At 40.5% G+C, this 24,627-nt stretch overlaps 1 protein-coding gene and 1 long non-coding RNA gene across 9 annotated transcripts in view; one reads left to right on the forward strand and one right to left on the reverse strand.

Moving 5' to 3' along the window:
- The window catches only part of LOC146374245 (chloride channel protein 2-like), a 216,858-nt gene that overhangs the window by 95,183 nt on the left and 97,048 nt on the right, over positions 1–24,627 (reverse strand). For 6 of the 8 annotated variants that reach the window (XM_084950684.1, XM_084950681.1, XM_084950685.1 and 3 more), the window contains exons 3-4: positions 15,424–15,474; positions 1,959–2,090 (exon numbers count right to left, since the gene is read on the reverse strand). In XM_084950684.1, coding sequence (XP_084806810.1) covers positions 1,959–2,090; positions 15,424–15,474 — 183 coding nt within the window. The remainder of the gene's footprint in view (positions 1–1,958; positions 2,091–15,423; positions 15,475–24,627) is intronic. The other 2 variants (XM_084950686.1, XM_084950683.1) reach the window with 1 other exon arrangement.
- Positions 2,024–13,290, forward strand: LOC146374246 (uncharacterized). Its single transcript, XR_014802195.1, has 2 exons — positions 2,024–2,113; positions 12,693–13,290. It is a non-coding gene; the product is annotated as an uncharacterized LOC146374246 (long non-coding RNA).

A 24,627-nucleotide genomic window follows, 5' to 3' on the forward strand; every position in this document is an offset into this window, starting at 1 on the left:
CAAACCAGAACAGACGTGTAAAGCCACCATCCACTGAATACAGCATCGCAGACACACTCCACAGGAAACAATGTGTTCATTTCGAATACAGTCAAAGATAAAACTTCACAAGAACAAACTGATGAACACACACACAAGCCCACAGTCAATGCACAACCAGGAGAGCGGCTGTATAAATATTTTTAAAGACATGAAAGATGTGTAGCTGTGTGGTTTTTCTCTGCACAGGACAGGTAGTTAGTCATGTTCTGGATCCAATTACGAGAACTGTACAGCATAACTGGAATTGACAAGACTAGGTTTACATCCTCTTGAGAGCATAACACACACACACACACACACACACACACACACACACCGTTTGAGAAATCCATTTGAATTAGACGCAGTCCTGTGAGGTTTCTGATCAGCTCTCACAACTTTCTTCAATCGTTTTAAAGCGTCTTCCTTCCTCTTCCTGGACTGTACTGTTTACTTAGTGATTAATCCCTCATCCTCGTCATCTTTTTTCTCTGTTTCTAAATCTACCTCCATGTTTGATGATAGATGTCATAAGAGGCCTTCCATTCATCCTTGCTGCCATCCTTTGATCAACCTTGAATCCCCAGTTATCCCTCCACCACTCTCTCGGCTTCCTTTTTTTTTTTTTTTTTACTCACTTCTCTCTTACCCCCAAACTTTTGCCTGCTACACCTCCTTGGTTTTACTCCTCTAAAGACGTTTCACACATCACAAGCTGCACATTATTATCATCTGCATTCGTTTCCAACAGGGCTCAATCCTCAGTAAAATCTTTCTATTTACAAGGTCCTGTAGGGACAGATCAATAAAATCATTTCTAATTAATTACCACATTATGCAGATGTCTCGACAAAGCTCTGGAAAGAGTTTCACTCTGCAAAACTCATCACAAGAAAAAAAGCTTAATGTCTTGTATTTGTCTCCATCTATATAAAGCAGAACCCTGTCACATTAAAAAAATAATATACTCTTATTTTGATTTTTCTAGCCCTTCCTGTTGTGTTTTTCCATTTCCTTGCAGGAATAACCAGGTCACCATTTCGGCGGTCCTTGAGCTGCCTCTCCAAAAAGTCTGTTGTCTTGCAGTCCACTGTTGTGGTCTACAGCTGGTTGGAGATGTCCTTGTTCTGCTTTAAATGCCGACTGCAGTTCTGCTGCATAAACTCCACAAAGATGTAGAGCAAATGCTCTCTAATGTGGTGGAGCTGATCTCAAATAACAGGATAAAAGACTAACTGGAGAGGCTGCTGATTACGGCCTGATTTACTTGCAGAACCACCTAGAACTCCCACAGCTTCCACCAAACAGTTCTGCAAGTTATGCTGTTAATTAAGCAAAACTTGCTGTCCAACTGGAAGAAGGTCCAGCACCAAGTCATCAGGTGTTTTAAAGCTTTTTTTCCCCCATTATTTTCAGCCCCTTAAGTACCATTTATTGCCATTCTCTACCAGGCCTTTAACAAATGGCACCTTCCTGAATTTAAAATCTTCCCAACCACTGGCACATCTAAAGGTCTTTCTCCTGATTACATTTCCTTGGGAAAAATTTGGTATTAAAAAAATGGATGGGAGAATTACACCAGAATATAAGTTGAGCGAGGCTTTATTTTTGCCATATGGAAATAATTTCTTTTCTCCATTTCTAAAGCACTTAATTGACTAATTCCTTATATCATGCTAGTTCAAATTCTTATTTTCCCTTCGTTTACACTTCATGTTTGTACACATGGGTAAAACTGTTATCTGAAAATATAGACTCAATATATTTTCCCATCTCTGCCATCTCACCCCTTTAACACCTCCCCCTTCCCACTAACTTCTCTCTCTTCCCACTCTAATCCCAATGTAAAACAGTCTGTACATTACTTGCTTGTGTTACTATTGGCACTCTCCATTCTCAAACCCACAGGTGAAAAATGCAGTCCCTTGCTTGCTTACCTTGTAGGCAGATGGCGATGCAGAAGTCCACCACCCAGCTGACCAGGGCCATGAGGAGTCCCAGCAGGATGAGGAAGATCCAGTCCTCGCCGACACGCGAGATCAGGAACTTCTGACAGCGAACCGTGCAGACTAGAGGGACGGCAGGAAACAAGGTAACATGTTAGGACTACATCACCCAGAGATTGGCACTAACATTTGGACGGGGCAAACAGAATCTTTTCAAAATTATAGCTGTGTTTCCATCCAACAGTTTCTGAAATATTGAGCACCAGTAAACATGCTGTCTGCTCAGAAAACTACTTCATCCTAAATGCTACAACACTTTAGTGGTGAGTGATTTAAAAAAACAAATCTAAAAAAAAAAAGGCAAAAGTTCATCAGTTTCCTAAATTTAAGATCCATATAAAGTCCACCCAGAGTCCAGCAACAAGCAAGCCATGGGAAACACTGTTTTTTGAAGTAGGTGAATTGCTTTTCGACACAATTTAGAATTTTTCTTCGTAAAACTATGAAAATGTAAAATAGAGGACCACTTCTTCAGGGGCTCCATGAGAAACTGTTTGCACGTTAGATTGCTCATGGAGACATGCGCTTCTGATAAATTCTTTAATTAGATTTCAAGGCTGTAAGGTTTTCAAACTTGTGAAAAGTCAATTCATGGGCAGACATCTTAAATTCTAGACAAATGAGGTGTTCTATTCTGAATAGACTTTTGTCTTTGTGGTGCAACTTAATAACAAATACCTTTTATGACAGTGAAAGGTAAAGAAAACCAAAGAGTAATCTTCGACTTCTTTACATTGACTTGAGTTTTTAGACCTGAAAACCATTTCCTTTTTAAATATAAAACTGGGATGGAAACTCAGCTAGCTGAGATGTGGAAGCCACATGTTGGAAATGTTACATGGGATGAGAATAAATCTGTCACTGTTACCACTGGCAGCCATGTATAGCAGAGGTTACAACGTCACATTCAACCCGTGTCCAGAATATGATTTCATACACAACGTGGCAAGATGATAAAGACAAATGAGACTACACTGATCAATGAATATTAAATGCACAACAGAAATGTCACTGAAACAGAGGCACTACGAAGCCAAAACACAAAGCACACACAAGGCAGGTTATGAGGCACAATCACATCTGCTTTACTTACCTAGAAGCAACGGGAAACTGAAATTCACGGCTAATATACTGTATAATCCTCAGTGTGAGCCATGCATACACTTCTAGTAATTATGACTAATTGCTGGAACCAAACATTAGTTTGACAGTGACTCATTAGGATGTTCACGCACACACCATAATTCATACAGCCTCTTGTTCACGCCACATCTCCCCCGCCACCCTTTTTCCAAACCTGTCCTCTGTTCCCCATTTCTCCTCTGCAGGGGAAAGACACTTGGGTGCACTGGGTCCTTTTTACGCTTCAGCATGTAGAACAAATGTTCATGTAACACTCCAAATACTTGGACTTTTTTTATTTTAATGGTTGACCTTTATCAACCATTAAAATTCAACTTTTTTTTATATTTCAGCATGGACAGGAAATCCCAAACCTTTATTTAATTTAAAACCTGACATGTTAGGCCATGGTTCTCTATCCTTCATATCTCTTATTACATCTGCCCTCCATTGACTTCTGGTGATCTGTCAATATGGAACAAATAAAGAAGAATGACTGTTATTCCTTAGATTGCAAACATGTTTGTCTTTCATCAAATCAAGTTTAAAAATTCGATAGAATCGTCAGAGCAGCGTTTACTTCCTTTATCCATCTATACAGGCCACCTACTGATCTTTATTTAATCCATGACATATGAGAAATATTTTTTTTTAAAGAAAAAACACACACACACAAATTGTATAAATTCTTCAATAACTGAATCAAGGGGTCATATCCCACAGTAACTGTGTGACAAAGTTCAGCTCATTTCTTGATTCAGATGCGTTTTTGTTGGAGTGGAACGTGAAGACTTCATGCGCTCATGCATTCAGTGACTTTTGTGTGTTACAAGGGTCCAAATAAGGCCCAGACTGCACATACACAAAACAAATACACATGTATATCTTTTGGCATTTACAATATGTACTGCAACCTCTTGTCTGCTGTCACACATGTGGACACCGACACAAAACAACTGCTGGCAAACAGAAAAAGAAAATTCTACAATCACCACACTTGGATCGCTCTTTCACTTTAGTGGCATGCAGGTTTTACCAAATCAAAACAAGATAAAAGTATTTTAGTTTAACAGATGAACATTCTGGATTCATGAAACATAGCAAACCTGGCTTTTATAATGGCCTAAATTATTTGAGGCATGGACTACGCTGACTCAAAAAACCCATCTCCATCCAGATGGGTTCACATTTCTCGAACAGCAGAAGACAGATCCGCTTTACAGGATGGAACCCGTCATAAATCTTTTCTTCCCCCTCAATTTCCACCATAAGTTTTGACTGGGACTGATTCACTGAATTGATTTGTTTTTTATAAATAAAACCTCTCAAACTCTTTGCTCTGTGGCAAGATGTATTATCATACTAAAAAAGTGACTTCATTGTCACCAAAACTACTTTGTATTGATAGAATATATATAGTACAATAAAACTGCAGTTGTATTTTACTTTCTTTTATTTTTGGAAACAAGTAACAGAAGGTGTGTTTAGGGATAAGTGCTAGCTGTAGCATCTCAGCAATGTTTTTATTAATCCTAACTTTCGAATCCCCTTGCCCTGTAGATCTGTGGGAGTAGAAATCCTGCAAAAGCCACTGAGAAACCAACCTAAAAAAACCAAACAACCATTCAGTTTCCTGTAGAGGTTTGTGTGACATCTCTGTGATGGACACGGGAAATGGAGAAAGAGTCAGACAGGGCAGGAGGGGAATAAGAGATGCTGCCGGGACTGAGAAAAGGATGCATGCAGAATACACCCAAGTCGCACTTCAGCTCACATACATCCACGCATCCCCCAATCAACACCTTAAGGAGCAGCCTAACACGCACATGCAGGTGAAAGCTGTGACAAACACAGAACGCACATACACAAAGACACACTCTGCTTTCCATCACTTCAGTCAGTTATATGACAATTCTGAGAAACAGACTTCGTACATGTGTATATTTAGATTTACGTGTTATCAGAGCATGTGTGTGTCTGTGTGTGTGGGTGAGGTGTCTGCGTCATCTCACCCACGGGCCGTCTGTGTTCTTGGACCCCTTCTGCCATCTAGACACTAGTCAATGTAAATGAGTGTTAGAATGTGTATGTGTGTCTCAGGGTGTGTGTGTGTGTACGAGCATTTAGCCTAAAGTTTAATCTTGCCTTTTTGGAGATGTAATTTAGTTAGCTCAGCCTGTGCTGGTATTGCTTAATAGCTTTTTCTGCAATGCGCACACAAGCACAGATCCTGCAGACTGGTTACTGAGTTTATTCTTTGTGGCATGCAATAAGCAGCATGCTAGTTCCCAATCACTGTCACTGCCTTCCCCACTCACACCCTGCAACCCCAGCCCCCTTCATCCTTAACCTCCTCCTCCTGCAGCTGCTTTCTACTAATCACATTCAACCTGTAGCTTTACCTCTCATCTCCTGCTCTCCCTCACAAAGCCTTATCTCCTGCCTTCCACTCCTTTCCGCACTGCCCCCCACCCCCGACACACATGCTTTCGTCCCTCTCCCTGTTTTTCATTCTCACTTGCTCACTCTGTCCTCAGCAAAAACCATGATGCCCACATACCTGCTGAGACCAATTTAGGTTGCCTTGGAGACACAGTGCATCTAGTTCATAGCTCTGGCATTAAGATACTGTATGTGCACACGCTTGTGTTTACTTTGTTGCAACATGTTATGGAGATGCCATAATAGGAAATTAAAAGAAAAGACTAAAGGGTCAAGAATGTACCCCAGCCAATAATAAGGCTGGGGTACATAAAAGAGGGATATTTAAAAAGCCAGTGTGAGAGACATTTGGTCTCTTATTGGACAAATTCCAAATAAATGACGTTTCACAAAATCCAAAGAAAGACAATCAAACAAAATGTCAAAAACTGCAGGTCCATGACTGGCACACATGGCTCACAGGTACATTCTGTAAATTCCTGTTTGAAACCATCCAAATCAACAAAAGCTATCAACAGAATATAAACAAATAGCTTCTAGGACTTCATGTGTTAAAATAAATATTGTGTTTGGGATCAAGTGAAGCAGGACCAGAGCCACAGCCTGTACTTTTATGTAATACACCTTTGGACCACACGCTATGGTGCAAAGTCTATGGTAGAAAGCTAAGAAAAGAAATATAAACTATTTCAACACAGCCATTAGTAAAACTCTGCCCCCTGGTGTTTAAAAAGTTACATTTTAGAGAGCGTAATTACAAAAAGGTATTTTTAACCCTTAAAGTTGGAGGCTGATGACTTTTGAATATTTTCACACAATTATCTTAGAAATAACTTTGCTGTATGGTAATGAACTCTCAACAGGTTTGTGTTACAGTTTTAGTGAGTAACATTTTATTGGTCTCTGTATACATTAGCAAGTGTTGTGCATTGTTCCCATGATCTATGCATGCAGCTTGCTAGAATTAGCTCATTAACACCGACCTGTCATCAAAATACAGATGGCTTAAAATGAGGCATCCAAAAACTATATCGACCTTTTCTATGTAGTCTGTGAAACCAAATTAGCCATGTAAATGGGCAGCATGGTGTTGGAAATCTTATAGTTTGGAGTTTGATTCGTTGCCTCGGGGACAGAGCAGCTGATTCCACTATGAATTATGCATCGTTTCAAAGAGTGCTTGAAGATAATGCGAGGCCATCTGTTTGAAAGCTGTAGTCAAACCAGATAATGATACTAAGTACACTAGTGTTTCCACCATGGAGAGCCCCAAAAAGAAGAAACAGAATGGCACGGGATGTGAAACAGGCAGTACATGTATCTTCAGTTATCTTGCAACTGATTAAGGTTTGCATAGAAGAGTAGTTTCAGCACATCAAAGTCTGAGACTTTTTGGAGAACTCACTTTTGACAGTTCAATAGCTGTGATGTGGACGGTGCAGTTATTTTTTCCTATTAAGAATTTCATACCAATTGATATTTTTATTGAAAAATAATGACATAAAGCTACTTTCCCTTTTAATTCTGGCGTTCAGGCACAGCACATTTATCTGTAGCCAGTAGGAGTCGCTATAAGACATGAATCACTTGTGCAAATTGTCACTCATAATTACAAATGATTAGTATCAGTATCAGTATATCTCTGCCATGTTTTTTCTAAACAATTTAGCACCATAAAATATACTTTCAGAAATTATCCATTCTTTTTTCTATGTTTGTTTCCAAAAAATATTTTTTGTTGAAGCCTTCTTTAAATTTAATGAAAATGAAAAAGGTACCTGTAATTTAGGACTAACTACATGAGTTAATTGAAGAAACGGATTGGGTACTCTTTTCAATAATTTAAACAAATATTTTGCAGACTGAAAATTCAACTGACCTGGGAAATACCTTTGAAGTTATTTGACATCTTTTAAAGATCTGAATTTTTCCATTTTCTTAATTTTTTTTACTTTTTAAATAATAAATGAAATATAGTATATTTAGTCATTTACTTGAATGTATTGATATGAGGATGGGCACAGATATGAAACAGTCTGTGCAGTGACTGTACAGCCAGAGCTGTTGCTGTTCTGCCTGAAAATGTTACAAAACTCTACTGTATGAGTGTTTTCCTCCATAAGAAACGCCCACACACTTGCATGAAACGTGTAATAAGGATAAATTAATCAAACCACTCTCTCAGATGATACCAAGAAAGCAATATGAAATATGTTATATTAGGAAAAACAACACATTGCTCCATCTCTGGTGTTATTATGTGGAAAATGAGGGCAGGAAGCAGGAAAAATGAGTACATGCATCCAAGATGAAAATCACTGCAAGTGCAGAATCCCTGTGACCGCTACCAGATAAAACCCAATTATTCAAATCAGGTGCTCATTTGTTATGCAGGGTGACAGCTATATATGGATGGAAAGGGTAAAAGAGCCTACTATTAATGCCTCAATTCTGCACAGTCATGGCAATGAGGCCTGTTCTCGTTTTGTGTGTGTATGTGCCCCCACATTCATTATGTAGCTTCATGCGTAAGGAGATATTCAATTAGAAATGCCTGGCTGTGTTTAAGACCACTGGCATAATTAGATTAAAATTAATATAGATAGAAAAATTTGACCATTCAGCTTTTTAAACGGAAACTTTTAAAGAGAGAAGGAGGGGTACGCTCAGTGGTAGAAATGAACTTCTTTAGCGGCAGAAGGGACTGGAAGGTGTGTGTGTGTGTGTCTTATTCTAAAAAGTGGACTAAACACACCTGTAATGTACATAAAGATCAAACACAAAAGTAAATTGAAGAAGAGGATGGAAACAACCATTCTATTAATGACATCCAAATGTAGAAGAGAGTCATTTTCATTACATGACTGCTCTACTGTAGAGTTTACCAAAACAAAAAATCTACAACATTAGTATTGCACACTGTACAGTGTAGATTAAAGGGATAAGGCAAAAAAAAACAAAGAAAAAAAATATTTTGAGTTTTTCATTCCAAGATGTCTAAGTTGCAGTCTAGAGATATGCAAACCGTGCCACCCCTCTCCTGTCTACCCATTACATCAGCCTGCCAGCAGGCTCTTACATAAGCTATGTGCAAGTTCAAGATAAAACGCAGAGTGAAGATGCAACATCTGTAACGTAAAATCATCTCTTCTGCAGGCAGAATGGTTTAAAATATGGAACAGATGACAGAGCCAGAGGAATTTTTTCTCCCATATTTTTACAGTGAGATCTTCAGAGACTTAGGCACGCTCTATTCTGGAATAGATGAGGGCATTATAAGCATAGATTTGGATTGACTCTGGGTACCTGTTGTTCACACTAAGTTGATATGTAGACAACAGTGAAAAATGGTGTGCAGTGACTTTTATAGAAAGGCAAACAGACATCAAACATACAGAAATGGACTTGTGCTACTAATTCCAGTGTGATCACGGACAAGTGGAGTTTATCCTGCTTCCAGAGACAATACCCAACTCTGGAAACAAAGATGCAAGCAATCTGAGGGATGGTGAAAACAGGAAATAAGAGAAGATTTATGAGAGAATGCTGTTTGAGATTGGTTTAAAAGGTCAGCGACTGCTCTGCTTTGAATTTAACTGGTGTATATTTTTATAAACACTGCTTGCCTTGCTTGCCCTTATCAGAAATATAAATGAAGACACATATACTTGACTTAGCTAGATGGTCATTTGCTTAAACAGTGAGCCACTTCAATTACTTAAAAAAAATTATTATAACTATATATAGACTAGATCTTAAAAAAGAAAAGTCAAAGGAGGCTGGTGGCATTGTACTGTTCACACAATCGCTCCTCGCAACTTTTGGTCTCATGTCAACTTAGATTTCTATACACCTTGCTGCGTAACACAAAAGTGCAAAATAAAATAATTCAGACATCATGCTGTGCTCACAAGCTACGGTTACCTATTAACGTGCTCGGCAGATGACCAATGTGAAAGTACATTAAACCTGTATTCTTTCTAATGACCAGTATATCTATCTGCAAAAATGACATCCAATTGTACACCCAAAATAAAATAAAAAAAACCCCAAAATAACAACATTACTCTTCAACTTATTAAAAACTTTACAATTACTTTATAGTCTCAATGACCATTTTCAAGTCTGACTGACTTGCCCAACTCATGTTAAATTTTTTAAAGTACAATTCCACTTGAACTAAAATAGACTACAAAATAAGGGAAGCTTTAGGCTGTGGTTGAGATTGAGATTGTCAAATCATTCTCGTATGAGTTTCCAGCATCAAACTCACCTTTTGGTTATAAGGACAATGGCTGGAATCCTCAGCTCAAGGCTTTAAAAACAAGACTTCAAATACACTTGATTTGTACTGATTTGTGAAGTACAAAGTCTGCCACCTCTATTTATGGTTGATATATTGGGGGCCACGAAGAGGAGTAAAGCAACGCGTTTCTTCATAGGTGCCGAATACTTATGACCAAGTCAGTATGGGTGAGTACCTATTTGTAGGAGCCCAATGTTTAACAAGTCCCCAGAGATTCTAATGTCCCCCACGTCTCATATATTCTTGGTGCTAGACACCTCTAGGCACCTTTAGAGGTCTTGCAGAATGCCTTGACAGGTCAAATCTATTTTAGAAGCACAAGAAAATGTCAAGCAATCACCATGTTCCTCAAAGTTCCCAACAGCTTTACCTAGCCCCAAGTAATTCAACTGGGCTTTGTGATTAGCTAATTTTGGAAAGGAGCTGATTGTGCAGCTGTAGAAAATAAAGAGGAAGCACAAGGGAGAAAGGAGTTACAAGCATGAAGAAAAGAGCTAACAGGACAAATTAGCCCCTGAAGACACACACAAAAAAAACAATGTTGGAGAAATAAAAACTAACAATGCATCTGTAAATGTTTCCTCTGTTACTAAATATGCCCATCTCCAGTCACTCAGAACACTCTCCTTGTTGCTCTTCCCTCCCTTCCTCCCCATTTATCTGTCCTTTAAACTATCTATCTATCCATTCCTCCTCCGCTCCTTGCTACATGTTGATGTGTTCTCTATGCTAATGAGATGTAAGAAGGAGGTGATGTTTATGTAAATGTTCTGTAACAGCCTCGGCGTCAGTCCCCGGCGAGAAGGCAAGGCACCTCGTCTCGCACTCAATCACTCTTGGAGTAACGACTGTTGTGGCACCCGTCTTATGGCTGCAGTACAATGTCTGCTTAATGAGGTGTAATGGCGTATCGGCATACACAAGCATCTGTGCGCATGCACACACACACACACACACACACCCTAACACACAAACAAAAACAGAGCAGCTAAAAATCAGCAAAGTTAACATGCAAAACCGCCCGGTAACTTCCTTTAATCACTTCCAGAGAGTTTGTGATGTATGTTTAACATTTCTTCAGGGAGTAGCACTAAAATTCACACAACCAGCTGGGGGGATTTCTTTGCATTTAAAAGCAGGGCAGGATAAAGAAGAGGAATGCCTGTAGATGTCTTTATAAATGTTTTAAAGCTGTTCTCCAGTAGCAAACAAGGTCCATGTTTTGGACTAGTGCTTCTGGAACATCGATCGAGTTTTAGGTAACTCACTTCACACACACAGTGTTAAGACCGAATTTAGGTCTTCGGTTACAGCTCTAGCTACAGTACACATGCTCATTGATCTTCCTCTGAAAAGAAAATGTTTACAGAGTGAAGCTAATTAATGGAGGCTCATCCCATGCGTGTTTCTATTAAAGTACGCCATCAGTTACAGATACCAAAGAGACCTGTTGGCTATATATTTTGATGGGTTTAGTTTTATCCACAATCCAGCGGAATAACCCGGGTTAGGCGGTGATTCTAAATTGACCACAGGTGTGGAACAGAGTGTGTGCCCTGCAGTGGACTGGTGACCTGTCCAGGGTGACCCCGCCTCTTGCAGTGTGACAGCTAGGACTGGCACCAGGGAGCTCAAGTTGGATAGGATGTTAGGGAGCTCAATAAGTACTCTCTGCTGAACTCAAGACTGGACCTTTGGGCAGTAAAAAAATAGCAAAATTACTAAATTGATAAAAAAAATAATGTCCTTAAATTTCCAGCAACTTAAAAGACTAAAGATTGATGCAATGTTCACACATATTCTAAGAACTGTTTGAATGAGCCAGTGCCACTCTGAATAACAACCCCACAGTGGTAGTCACCCATTTCAAATAACATTAAAAGTCACCCACGTTGATGCAACTCTATTGCTATTGATCTTTGTGTGCAGCTCACCCTGAGTAGGCCAATAACAGTTTCTTTTCTTTCATTTACTCTCATATGATATATTAAAAAAACAACAAAAAAAACACACACAAAAAAAACAAAAAACAAACAAAACAAACCACACACACACGCCCACTGTCGTGGTGGTGATACCATGGGGTAAAATCTTACATCCAATTATGAATCAAAGTCTACACCTTAGGTACTCAGAGAGATTGGGCATGCAATGCTAACAGGCAGCTAAGAGAGTGCTCGGCACCACTATACCATTTACTAAACCCCAAAGAGGAAATATCTTTGGTTGGAAAGCTCTTCATCTCTTGCAGATGCTAAAGCCAGTTTATGTGGGTTTACACAGCTACGGCTAGTGACCACCTGATCTGCATGTACACCGTCTTTGTGGTTAACCAACAGAAGAGAAAGGACCTGTTAAGAAATCAGTCACACTCTGAGCTTAACAAGTCTGGGAATATGACCAACTTGGAGCTAGTTCTACAATGGCACTGAGTCTTAAAGACACTGCAGAGAGCTGGATAGGAAATAATTCTTTTGTCAGCACCTTCTCAAGTTGTTCCTGTGGCATCTGCATGTCCGTGACAGCTAAAACTTACAACCTGTGACTACATGTCTCTGGTTAATTGCTTAGACTAGACCTGTCAACACTGTATCTCCATTTTTACCTCTGGAGCTCAAAACTTTTACATACAACTTTAAACTTGTTGATCAATAGCCCTTTTCATTGCCAGGCGAACACACACACACACACACACACACACACACACACAGATCAATACTGCAGTCCTAACGTCATCCTTAATGAATGCATTAAGGCGACTGACTTTTTTCTTTCCCCTCTCCGTCTCTTTCCAGGAAGTCACTTCAGTCCTGTGTCTCCTCAGAGGCTTTGGAACCTACAAAGCCAGCTCTGACCTGCTGGCCTCTGAAAGAATGACCCCAAACTTTACTGTCATGGCAACCTCCACTCCTGGATCTATTAGTCTAGAAGGAATCAATAATGAGAAAAGAGGTGAAAAGTTCAGATCGGCTGAGTGCAGCAGCCACGACGACGACTTTATTTTTTTAAAAGCAACAGTAACACGTGTAGAGATGTTTGCCACTGTATTCACAAATGTAGATATAAAAACCCATTAATCACGAAGCTGTTTTGTCCAGTGACACACACACACACACACACACACACACACCTGCAAAGCTGAAGTTATACTGCTAGGTTTAATGGTTAATATTAGTAATTTATTCATACTTGCTTGTCTTGTGTTATTCTGTTTATTTTATGCTCAACTCTTATGCTGGGGCATTGCTGATGTTTGGCTTATTTATTCTTATAGACTTGCTTGTTACAATCACGATGGAAAAATGGCCCCATCATGTTTTTCCTTATTTTCTGTCATATGTATCATGTAACAATGGTGGATAATGATATTAAACATGGCTAAATTTCCAAATACAGAGGCCTGTGTATCAACAAGTAAATCTCTGGGAGCCAAAGCCACAGCCTTTAAATCTGGATGATGATAGCAAGAGGGGGCAGTCCTAAAAATTAGTATCTCAGGCTCACCTGTGTTCATACCTTCTGTTTATGACAAACAGCCAATCAGAGGTAAGTTGGATTAAGGGAGCAGAAAGCGAGCTAAAATTGCTCGTTGAGCTGAGGGGCTCCACCAAAGCTCAGTAAAAGATAAATGAGGCAAATTTATGAAGTATGAATCCTGCCCTCCTTTAATAAAGTCCAAGAATTAAAATACAGAGGTGGACATGAACATTATAGGTCACTTTTAATGATTTTTTGAGTAGTTGCTCGTTTGCAATATGCTCCCCTATGCAACAATGATTAAAAATAAACTCCCATGAGCTACCACATGAGATTACATGGTATTTATATGTGGCTCAGAGAGAAAAATCACTGTTTGAACTGATTACTGGATGCTTCTGTTTAATGGCTCTCAGCAAAGCACCAGTCCAATACTGGTGATGATGACAATGATGAATAAAAGTTGGCTGTGACAAGGCAACTGAGAAAGTGGCGGCATGATTTCTCCAACAGGGACACACACTGTGGACACACACACAGAGCCAAAATAGGCAGATGGTGGCAATGATGATCACAATAAGAGCCAATCGGTACAAGTTTGTGTGCATTTGGCTTAAATGCGTCGGGGAAATATGTTTCTCGCTTTGCACGCGTGTGTGTTTGTGTGTGTGCTGAGTTCGAATGGCACTGGGGAGAGGTAAGTCATTTCATTTCCTGGATGAAAGCCTGCTGCACCAAAAGCCAAGGGGCCTGCTGCTGACTCCCTGGAAAGCTTCTCTTTTCCTCTCATCTCCCTCCCCCCTCCCTGTTCATCAATTTCAGCTGTCCACTCTGCGGCCCTCTGCTGTCACCTACCCCTCTCTCACTTTTGTCCATTTCGCTTCTTCCCACCCCTCAGTCTTATATATTTTCCTTCCTCTCCCCCAACTCCTTCTTCTTCAAATTATTCTTCCCTCATTTCTCAGTCTCTCAATACAGTTTGGCCCTCCTCTTCTCTCCACACCACCCCAAACCCCTCCACCCACACACACACACACACCACCCGTGCTCTGCCGCTGCAGAGTCAGCACTTCCGTTCCGCAGTCCTCTGCAGACAAACGAGTGTGCTGATTTACACTTTCACAGCCTGCCCTCGACAATTTTAGAGCACTTTTATTGTGCATGCAGTACCTTTGCTGTCTTTTAAGCTTATAGCAACAACATCCACATAGCAGACACACGTGTGTACTCTACATGTATGCAAGGCATACATATGGGAGCAGAGAAAAAGCAAACACACCATCAATCTTATGGAAAAAGTATTAACAGTTGCTCGCAACACAATGTAAAAAGGCAGACACAGCTTATAAAAATAAAACTGTGTGTGTGTGTGTGTGTGTGTGTGTGTGTGTGTGTGTGTGTGTGTGTGTGTGTGTGTGTGTGTGTGTGTGTCTGTCCATGGTACATTTTTGTGTTCTTAAGCAACAGAAAGAAGGGAGACATTGATCATCATGCCCCTCTGCAGCAGGCCTTAATCAGAACCATTTATCCCCTGTATCACACACACGGAGACACACACAGATGTTTGGAGCTCGTTATTACTTTCCATTAGGGCTTGGGGCTAGCTGTAATAAGGCCAGGCTGAGGGAGTTATTCTTTTTTAGCAGAGGAGCACACAGTGGAATGGGAATAATATACACACATAGATATTTTTCATGTTGGCTGTTGATTAATACAAAGCCACAAGGTGAATGTGCATATATGAATCCGGTCACCATTTTTCCTTTTGTTTTGTTGCCCTAAGAGACAGACAGACAGACACACACACACACAGCTGGAATCTGCAGATACCTACGTGTGATATTTATTAGAATGATGGCCATATTAATACACAGCAAAGCGAGGGAGAATGTTCAAGCATTCGGTACACTTAATGAGCACTTATCAAAGATTAATGTCTGAGCGCTAATGCAGCTTTATTTGCTGTAGCAGAGTGTGAGGACTGTGGACTAGTTGGTAGTTCAAGGGGTGATTGCGGGATGATATATATTCTTTTGTTCGTTTGTTTACCGGATATAAAGTCCTGAGCTGGGGCCTCCAGAACATACGGGTACCCAGACCCTAGAGGACAAACAGACCACATAGCATAGTTAAATACAAGCAGTGTGTCACTGTGTGTGTGTTTGTGTGTATACACTCTCTTCCCCCGCAAGCTTTTATTCCCTCAGTGTAAAAGAAAGAAAGCCATCTCTCTTTTATCCATTTTTCTACATAACATTATTAGTTTGTGATTGATGTGGGCCCTGTGTAAACTCAGCAGCACGACAAATGAACAAGCAGCGGAGGACGTAGGAGTGATGGAAGAACGCAAACCCCGAGACAGACGGATACGTGTTGGAAGAGTGGCGATGAGATGAAGGGGAGGAGCAGGAGGATGAGGAGGAGAGGGAGAAAGAGGGGGGAAAGATGAAAAGAAGAGGGAGAAAGAAAAGGACGGCAGTTTAATAAGAAGAGTTGATAATGAATGATCCGATGTGAGAGAACATATACAAATATTATAATAGTGAAGGATAAAAGGCCACTTGGTCATGTTTACTTCATAAATTAACTGTTTGTTAATCGACGTCCAAGAACCGTGGTCCAAGCTAACAAACCACGGGCAGGGCTGACCCATCAAGCTTTAGATCTCCTCTTGCCAGTGCAGTGTAAAGGAGATGGACTTACGAACAGGTTAAAGGGTGTTATTAACACTTTGCACATGACCCCAAATGATCAGTAAACCTGGTGGGGAGGAAACAAACACAAAAACCCACAATGTTTCTGTCATGTTAGAATTGATCTTGAGCCAACTAATAGGATAAAAACAGAGTGACAGCTGAATTTGAATAATGTGGTCACAGAAGTAACTCCAGACACGTCTTTGAAGGAAACGTATACAACAACATCACAAGTAAGTTGTCTCACAGTAAATGGGACTCAAGCCCAGGTAGTTGGCTGATTTATGGCTGATGGCCATAAACACAAGTTTTAAAAAAGGAGAGACCGGAGAAACACCATTCAACCATGTCATGAGTGCATTGTTTGTCCACCAGAGGGGGCTCTGCAACTTCTCAGCTAGCAACCACCCAGATGATCTGAGCAGAGGCGGGCAGAGCGTGAATAAGTAAGTAAATAACTACACATAACTGCTTGGGAAAATCTGTTTATGTTTTGTTTGCCAGAAATTATTATTTTTTTGCCTGTTGTACTTTTAGCACAAAATCTCTATTTTCTACTCCTTACACTTTAACAGGCTCATTACTTTAGGTTTAAGACATTTAAGAAGACTTACTAAATATTATTTTTCCGGTAATCTGAGTTACATGTTTTTCTTTCTTTCTCTTATTTTTTTTTTAAATTCTTTTCATTTTTCTCGGCTGGTGCTTCACATAAATAAATGTTAAATCAGGATAGAGTTATAAGAATTAGAACATAAGTTGAAATAAAGCTTGCTTGTATTAATATCGGTTTATTACAATATCAGTGATGTAAGGTTCAGTTAGCTTGACAAAAATAAATAAATAAATAAAAAAAGAAAAAGAGCTCGTAGAGATCTTCTCCTAAGAGCTGTTTTTGTTTTCTTTTATGCTTTTCAGAGCCTGCCTGTTTTTACTTTTGAGTTATTATACTTTTAATCAGAGTAACTTTTTATTTAAGGTCAGTTCCACGTTGGAAATACTTGAGCTTAAATTAGTCTTATAAGAAACAACTTGAGCCCATTATCAGCTAATGTACATCCCCAGGTAAAAAATCTTGGTTTCATCTTTGATTCTACCCTCAAGCTGGACAAGCAAATTAATTCAGTTGTTCGTGGCAGTTTTTTCCAACTCAGGAGCATTTCTAAACTCAAAAATATCCTGTCATCTAAAGACCTGGAAACTGTTATCCATGCTTTCATATCATCACGTCTTGAATACTGTAACTCTCTCTATTTACGCATCTGTCACTCAAGCCTGTCCCGCCTGCAACTTGTTCAAAATGTAGCCGCAAGGCTCCTGACGGGTACCAGAAAGAGAGAGTGTATTACTCAGATACTCGCATTGGCTGCCAGTTAAATATAGAACTGATTTTAAGGTTTTATTATTTGTTTTGAAAGCTCTCCATGGTTTGGCTCCAGGTTACATTTCAGATCTTCTTAGCCTCCACCTACCCACTTGAACTCTGCGCTCCTCCAGTCAGATGCTGTTATTAGTTCCACGCTTCCAGTTCAACTCTAGAGGTTACAGGGCTTTCTCCATTGCTGCCCCGAGACTCTGGAACAGTCTTCCCCCTTTCATAAAATCCTCTTCATCCTTGGAAGTCTTCAAATCGAATCTGAAGACCAATCTATTTTCTAAGGCTTTCGGATCTCTCTGACACCTCTTTTATTCTGTTTTAGCTATTCTGGTCTTTTATCTCATTGGCTGATGTTTGCATGTGTATACACATATACATGTATTTTATATTCACATATGTGTGCTTGTGTGTGAATGTGTACATTTTTGTATATGTATGTGCATATTTGCATGTACAGATATTTTTTACAAACATATATGGATGTCTTACAATGTTTCTGTAATGTTTTCATCTTATCTATTTTAATTCTTTTTATTATATTATCCCTCTGTTCAGCACTTTGGCTGACACTTGATGTCTTTTAAATGTGTTATATAAACAAAGATGACTTGACTTAAATTATGTGGATCTTTTTCATATGGATACATATGTGTGAGTTTACACTGCCTCAAGCTGACACATACAGGACCCATCCTCCAAGCGTTCCCTATGTGAAACATGTTCCCACAGTTATTTCACTGTTGTCAGACATACAGACGCTTGGGTTCAGTCGGCATTTGCCCGTTTCTGGTTCTGGACCAATCAACACTACTTGGAAAGTTTGTGTTGCCCTTACAGTAGGCTAGCAACTTGCAATCAGCTCAAGATAACACCATCTTCTCTATTCTGCCACTTATCCATTCTTATGTCATTATGTCTACTGAAACAATTTTTTATATGATCATAATCAAATAGAATGGCCAGGATGAAATCTAATCAAAACTGAAACGTCATGTTGAGGCCTTCTATGAGCCTGTGCTGATCTGTACGTTAAATGTCAGCAGACAGCATCCCGTCTATGACGTCAGGAGAGCATCATAAACATATGACTCTCTGCTTTTAAAGCAAAGGGCAGACAAAGACACTGATGATAGATCTGCAGAGGAACAACCAGCAACAGCAAAAATCCATTGGTGCTGCAGCATGAAAAGCCGTGTGCATCTCCTGCAGGTAGCCTGTCCTACAAAAAGGAAGACAATTACACTAGAAGAGGAAAAGTTCACTGCTCTCCTCCGAGTCTTGATACAAACCTGCAAAGTATGGGAAAAAACATGGATGTGTGTGGATGGTGGATTAGCTCTGGGCTCACTGATGATTAGATAGTAATAACTCAGAACATGGGGGCTCAGATGGATGGGGAAGGAGGGAGACACCCGCACAAACACACACTCATACCACAGATTATACCCAGCAGAGGAGAGGGGGAGGTGATGGATTGCCTACCGAGAGGGTAGTGAAGAGAGCTGAGTGGAGAGACAAGATTGAGAACAGGTCAAATAAATGGAAGGGTGAGTGGAAAGAAGAGATGGAAGGAAAAAGAGAGAGAGACTGTGGGTCCACAAGATAATTAGATGAAAGGAGAGAAGTGAAGGGGGAGTGGATTAGATATAACTAAGAGGTAAAGAAGGACAGATAAAGGAAGAGGGGGGAGAAATGAAACAAGAGAAAAGATAAAGCAACATGAAAACAAAAATTAAAAAAAAAACAAACAAAAAACCCTGCAAAGTAACAGAGAAAGTAGGACGCCGACTTCTCTGTGGCATTTGGAGTTTAATAAGCATTGATTTTACTGTGAGAGGGGCCGACTCTTAAAACCACATGTTGATATCACAATCCAAACTCATAAGATTAATGATGGCATTAATAAAACTTTGGCCTGCTTGGTTACAGCTGCAGTAAAAGCTGTCGGCAACACGCACAGGGCTTATTGATTTATACTTCTGCACTCACAAACTGTATCTCTGCAGACAAATTCCCATCCTACTGCACTTAATTAAGAAATAAATCTGGTATTTTATTGCATCTACCGAATGGCTGCTTTTAAAAGTGGGAGGACTGCAGTTTAGACTGTAATGTTGAAAAATCAACCTTTGTCAGTGAGAACCAGTTTCTGAGGAATTAATCAACGCTGTTACCAGTTTATTATATTGGTGAATGATTCACACTACACTTGCTTTCTCCTGGCCCAACTCTCAACTCCCCCTCCCCTAGTATCTGTCAACCCATCCTTCACCCTCAATGTGTTGCATTTTTCAAAATATTTCAAGTGGGCAGAGAGGAACCTGAACTGGGGAACTGCATTATTCTTTAAAACAGCTCCTGGCAGATGTGGAAACTTGATGACTCTGGCAACCCAATGAATCCCTCAGTGGTAGTTTCACTGTTTCTCCTTAGCCCATTGTCAACAGGAGATAGATGTGCAGGGGAGCAGTCACTGGCAATACTGTCCACAAGGATAATGAATAATGTACCCACAGCCCAGGCCTCTTACAGCATAGAGCGCTACGTGACCCATCAGTGTTGCTGTCAACTGTCAAGCCATGCTTGATCCGATACTTTCGCTGGTATGTGCATTTCCCTGGGTCAAAAGGTACCCAAGGGTTCACAGAAATCGTAGGAGCAGAGAGACAACAGCAGCAACAAGTGCAAAAGAAACAAAAGTTTTAGCTGTGCAAAGAAGTCCTAAAATTTCTGTATCGAATCTGCCATCATTCTACTTAGGCTAACCTAAGTATATCCATCTGTTCATTATCACATGCTTTGAAGTTATTTTCTGATAAAAGAATTCATCTTGATATACTTTCACACACTTTTGATTGATTGAATCCAGTGTTAATGAGCGGCTGTAGCTCAGGCTGTACAGCCTCCTTGGGGTTCAGTATCCTTGTGCAAGATACTCAACCCCAAGTTGCTCAAGACACATCCATCAGAGTGTGAATGTGTGAATACAGCGAAAGCAAAGAAGAGCTGGTGAATGAGGTATGCTGTATAAATCACTCTGAACTCTCAGGAAGAGTAGAAAAGCGTGTATAAGAGCGAGTTCATTTACCATTTCTATTTTACCATACTGGTACCAACTGCCAAATTCATGACATACCCCTGAGGTAAGGGACAGTCCCATAGCTGCACTCTTGTGTTTCACTCAAAAACCACTTTATTTGGAATGTAACACCTAGTCTGGACCGAACCTCCTCAGAGACAGAATCTAAGTAACATATGTAGCAACACTGATGTTACCCACTGGTTTCTGAAACCGGCATTTGAACTCTAAAAGTTCAGCCTGACATGATGCCATACTATGACTTTTGCTGATTTGTCAGGTGAATAATGATGCTAGAATGTACACCAACTTTTATAATTATATTTATTGTTCTGTAAAGATGAGTTGGTTCCTGTAACAGTTTCATAGTGGCTATAATAAGGAGAAGAAAACCTTGGCTAAAAGGTTTGAGACTTTAAGAACTAAATGAATACTGTACACATGAATTATCTTAATAAACAGGTAATCACTCAATACAAATACCCCCCCACACGGGACACAACTCATACCCTCCCTCAAGGTATTGAGCATCCTCCGGTAGCTTTTGTAATTATCCCCGGTTGACTTTTGGCACTTTTGGGCAGGTGTATGAACATCACCATCTTATTGTTCCAACGAGCAGTGTTATGACTACCACCAGCCTCCTCTCCCTGAGATGACAAAATAAATGTAAGCCAACAGCTGGCTGGAGACGATTCTCTGTGCTGACACTCACATTGGACCCGGGCCACAACCTCTATAGTACAATAGTGGACAAGAGTGGTCCAAGTACACACACACACAGCTCAAGTGGCACTGTATCAAATATTGATTAGTGGTCCAAGTCTCCTTGGTTACTTGATATATTAAAGTGAAAGCTCGCTCTCTCTCTCTCTCTCTCTCTCTCTCTCACACTCACACTCACACTCACACACACACACACACACACACACACACACACACACACACACACCCACGATCTCTGTGAGTGTCAGTTGTGTTGCTTCCTGGATCTGACAGGTAGCTGAAAAGTGATGACGTCTGAGCACCCCCACAGTGCGTCAGAGTATGATACCCAACACATGGCTGCATGAGCAGTACACACATGTGGCTCATGTATAATGTACGTTTAAGAAGCGTGTGTGTGTGCGTGCGTGTGTGTGCGCGTGCGTGCGTGTGTACGGAGTAGATTTGAATGGAGGAACAGAGCCCATTCACTGCACAAGCTGCTGGTTCGTTAAATGTGGTCCATGCTGAAGTGAAGGGTGTCTTACACCACAATCGCCGAGTCTCTGCAGTGAGGGAAATGGGTGCACGATGATAATATGAAAGATGCAGGAGACTGTAGTGGGATAGGTGTAGCTCAGGGTTACAAGTCATTGTGAGCCACATGGACCAAAGCTCTGTCACGTCGTTTAGTCCATAGAGTTTATTTCATGGAAAAGAAAGAATATTTTACTCATGAATACATGTTGATCACTGTGCAATTACATGTTCCAAAAGATTCATACAGTCTCATAAACATAGAATTGATCCATTAAAAATACATCCTGCCATCTTACATACACTAGCTGACATGAACATTGCCTTTCTGCCTAATCATATTTTATGCATGTGGTTACAGTGTTTAAGCTTCCTCACAGCTTCTTCTTGTAATTCTGTGAAGACACAGTTTTTACATGCAGGTGTATTTAAACATAGGTTATACACAGGACACATAGCTGCTAGTAAGACCAACAGACCCTGCACCTCACACGGGTCCCTGAATGCCAACATGGGAAGTATCACTGGTTAATCAGTGCGCGTGCCATTGTCTGTCTGTGCGAGTCTGTGTATGTGTGTCCCATGACAAATGTGTCCATTCCACCATTTGGACAGGCCATCAGGATAACAGACCCTTTTCTGCTCGGCTGTTCAAATCCATCTATTTACACCACCATCAAGTGGAGGAACACAGACAGAGGAAGAGAAGAAGAAGAAGGAAGATGAATGAAAACAGAGCACAGGAGCAAGAGAGGAGGGCTGCGAGGAAGGAGCTGAAAAGCAGGGAAGATGAAAGGAAAGAAGACATGAGCACGCGAGCAACTGTTGGTCGCTAGGCGCCTGACGGTCACCATGGCAACATGCGGCGCCACGCTGAGCTCCTGCTGACATCACACCTGTTGAAGCAAAACGCGTGTGTGTGTGTGTGTGTGTGTGTGTGTGTGTGTGTGTGTGTGTGTGTGTGTGTGTGTGTGTGTGTGTGTCTGTCTGTCTGTCTCTTGGAGCCAATTAGACTGAGGAGGACTCAGGGACAGAAACAGACAGAAGAAGAAAAAGGACAGCTGTGTAGATTTGATCACCTCCTGGGCACAGCTGCTTACATGTGGCACACGTGCGTGTGCGTGTGTGTGTGTGTGTGTGTGTGTGTGTGTCCCTTTCTCTTCTGGGATGAGAGCGTCTGTGACATCAGCAGCAAGACCAGCACATGCTTCCAAAAGCTTCAGGTGACCACCCTCCCTCTCCCTCTTACCACAGCAACAGAAACAAAAAGATGGAGACAATGCAATGGAGGGAACAAAAATAGACACTTTTATTACCAGCCTATTTGTCTCAGCCCCTGTATTACCACAAGAAAATAGCTTTATATCTTTTTTCCCTGAGAATTAAAGCAAGAAAAAAAAAATCTATTAACTGAGACGAGAGCAACAAAAACAGAGAACAAGGGGTGGGGGGGGGGGAAGAGAGCTAATGGTGCTGATGCTGATTTGCTTTGGCAAGTCCCATCAGTTCTCTAAGCCACATCTGTGGATGAATAAAGCTTGACTGGGATTTGAATTGGTGCATCGCTGTGAGTTACCGTCTACCGCTCCACTCTGTGTGTCTGTGCTCGGCAGGGCAAGTTTCTCTTGTCAGCTGAATATTTTATGTCCGTTCTCATGGCTGAGCTCTTTTAACAGAAGACACACACACACACACACACACACACACAAATGCAATCACACTGCTTGTGTAATCCTTACCCTTCAACCCTGTCTGGTGCGGGGGATTCGATTTAAAACGGTCAATTTCACATCAGAAGCAGTATCTTTATGCCATCAACCTTTAGAGCAAAATAACACGCAGGGGGAAATTCGATTGTCTCACCTGTGATTATCATACAGAATTAAATTATTCTGGGGGCTACATAAAGGAACTTCAGCCTAACTTTAAAACTGATTTTTCCTCTTTTTATAGAGAAAAATAATAGTAATAATAATTGGATGAAACGAAAAAACAGAATACAGCACAGACGTGTGTGACCAATCAATGCAGTGTGAACAGGCAGGCTGAGGATAAGAAGATTATCCCTGACATCCACAGATTATACACACACACACACACACACACCTGATACAAAAAACCACTACTGTAGAGGACAAAAGGGACCACCGAGATTACTCTTCCTCTCCGGAGTCCCTGTTTTCTCCGGCAAACACATTCCCACCTTTAGCACCAGTGTAGCGCTCTGAAGCTCAATGCTGCACCCTGCTGGTTATGTGGCACAAGAATAAGACCTTCCCCAAGGACTCCACTGGGTGGTTGAACAGCTAACAGTCGGTGAAAAGACTGTATGCTCACTCTCGTGGTAACCGTTTTCCACTTTATGGTCCTTAAATTGAGGTAATTTGAGTATATAAAATCACTGGGCTTTGCTGATCTTAGATATTGTTTGTATTTAGGAGCATTGAAGTGTAAACTGTTCAAAGCCCTCATGTGCAGAAAGGACATTCATTGACTTAGATGGTGCAGAAAAATCTATCTTCTGACATACACTGAGATAGCTATGGTATATTTCTACATTTCTTCTTCTTCAAAGACTTATGTGAACATTTCCAGTCTATGCTACTGTTCATTGTTATTTAGAAAATGTGATTTTGCTTTGTAGAGCCACAGTTAGAAAGAGACAGCGAGAGCTGTATTATAATACATTTTAGTTTTGTATTTATCCAAGTAAGGTAAGATAAATAAATAAAAAACTGTCAATCCTTTAAGACCTATGTTACAGATAAAACCTGTGGTCTGTTGAGAGTCTGCCATCATTTTATAGTTTGTTTAATTTTAATCATATGTAAATTACTAAATTACTAAAGATGGAAAAA

Source organism: Perissodus microlepis, chromosome 14 (genome assembly GCF_051167445.1).
Source record: "Perissodus microlepis isolate ML-2025 ecotype Zambia chromosome 14, ASM5116744v1, whole genome shotgun sequence".
Lineage (NCBI taxonomy): Eukaryota > Metazoa > Chordata > Actinopteri > Cichliformes > Cichlidae > Perissodus > Perissodus microlepis.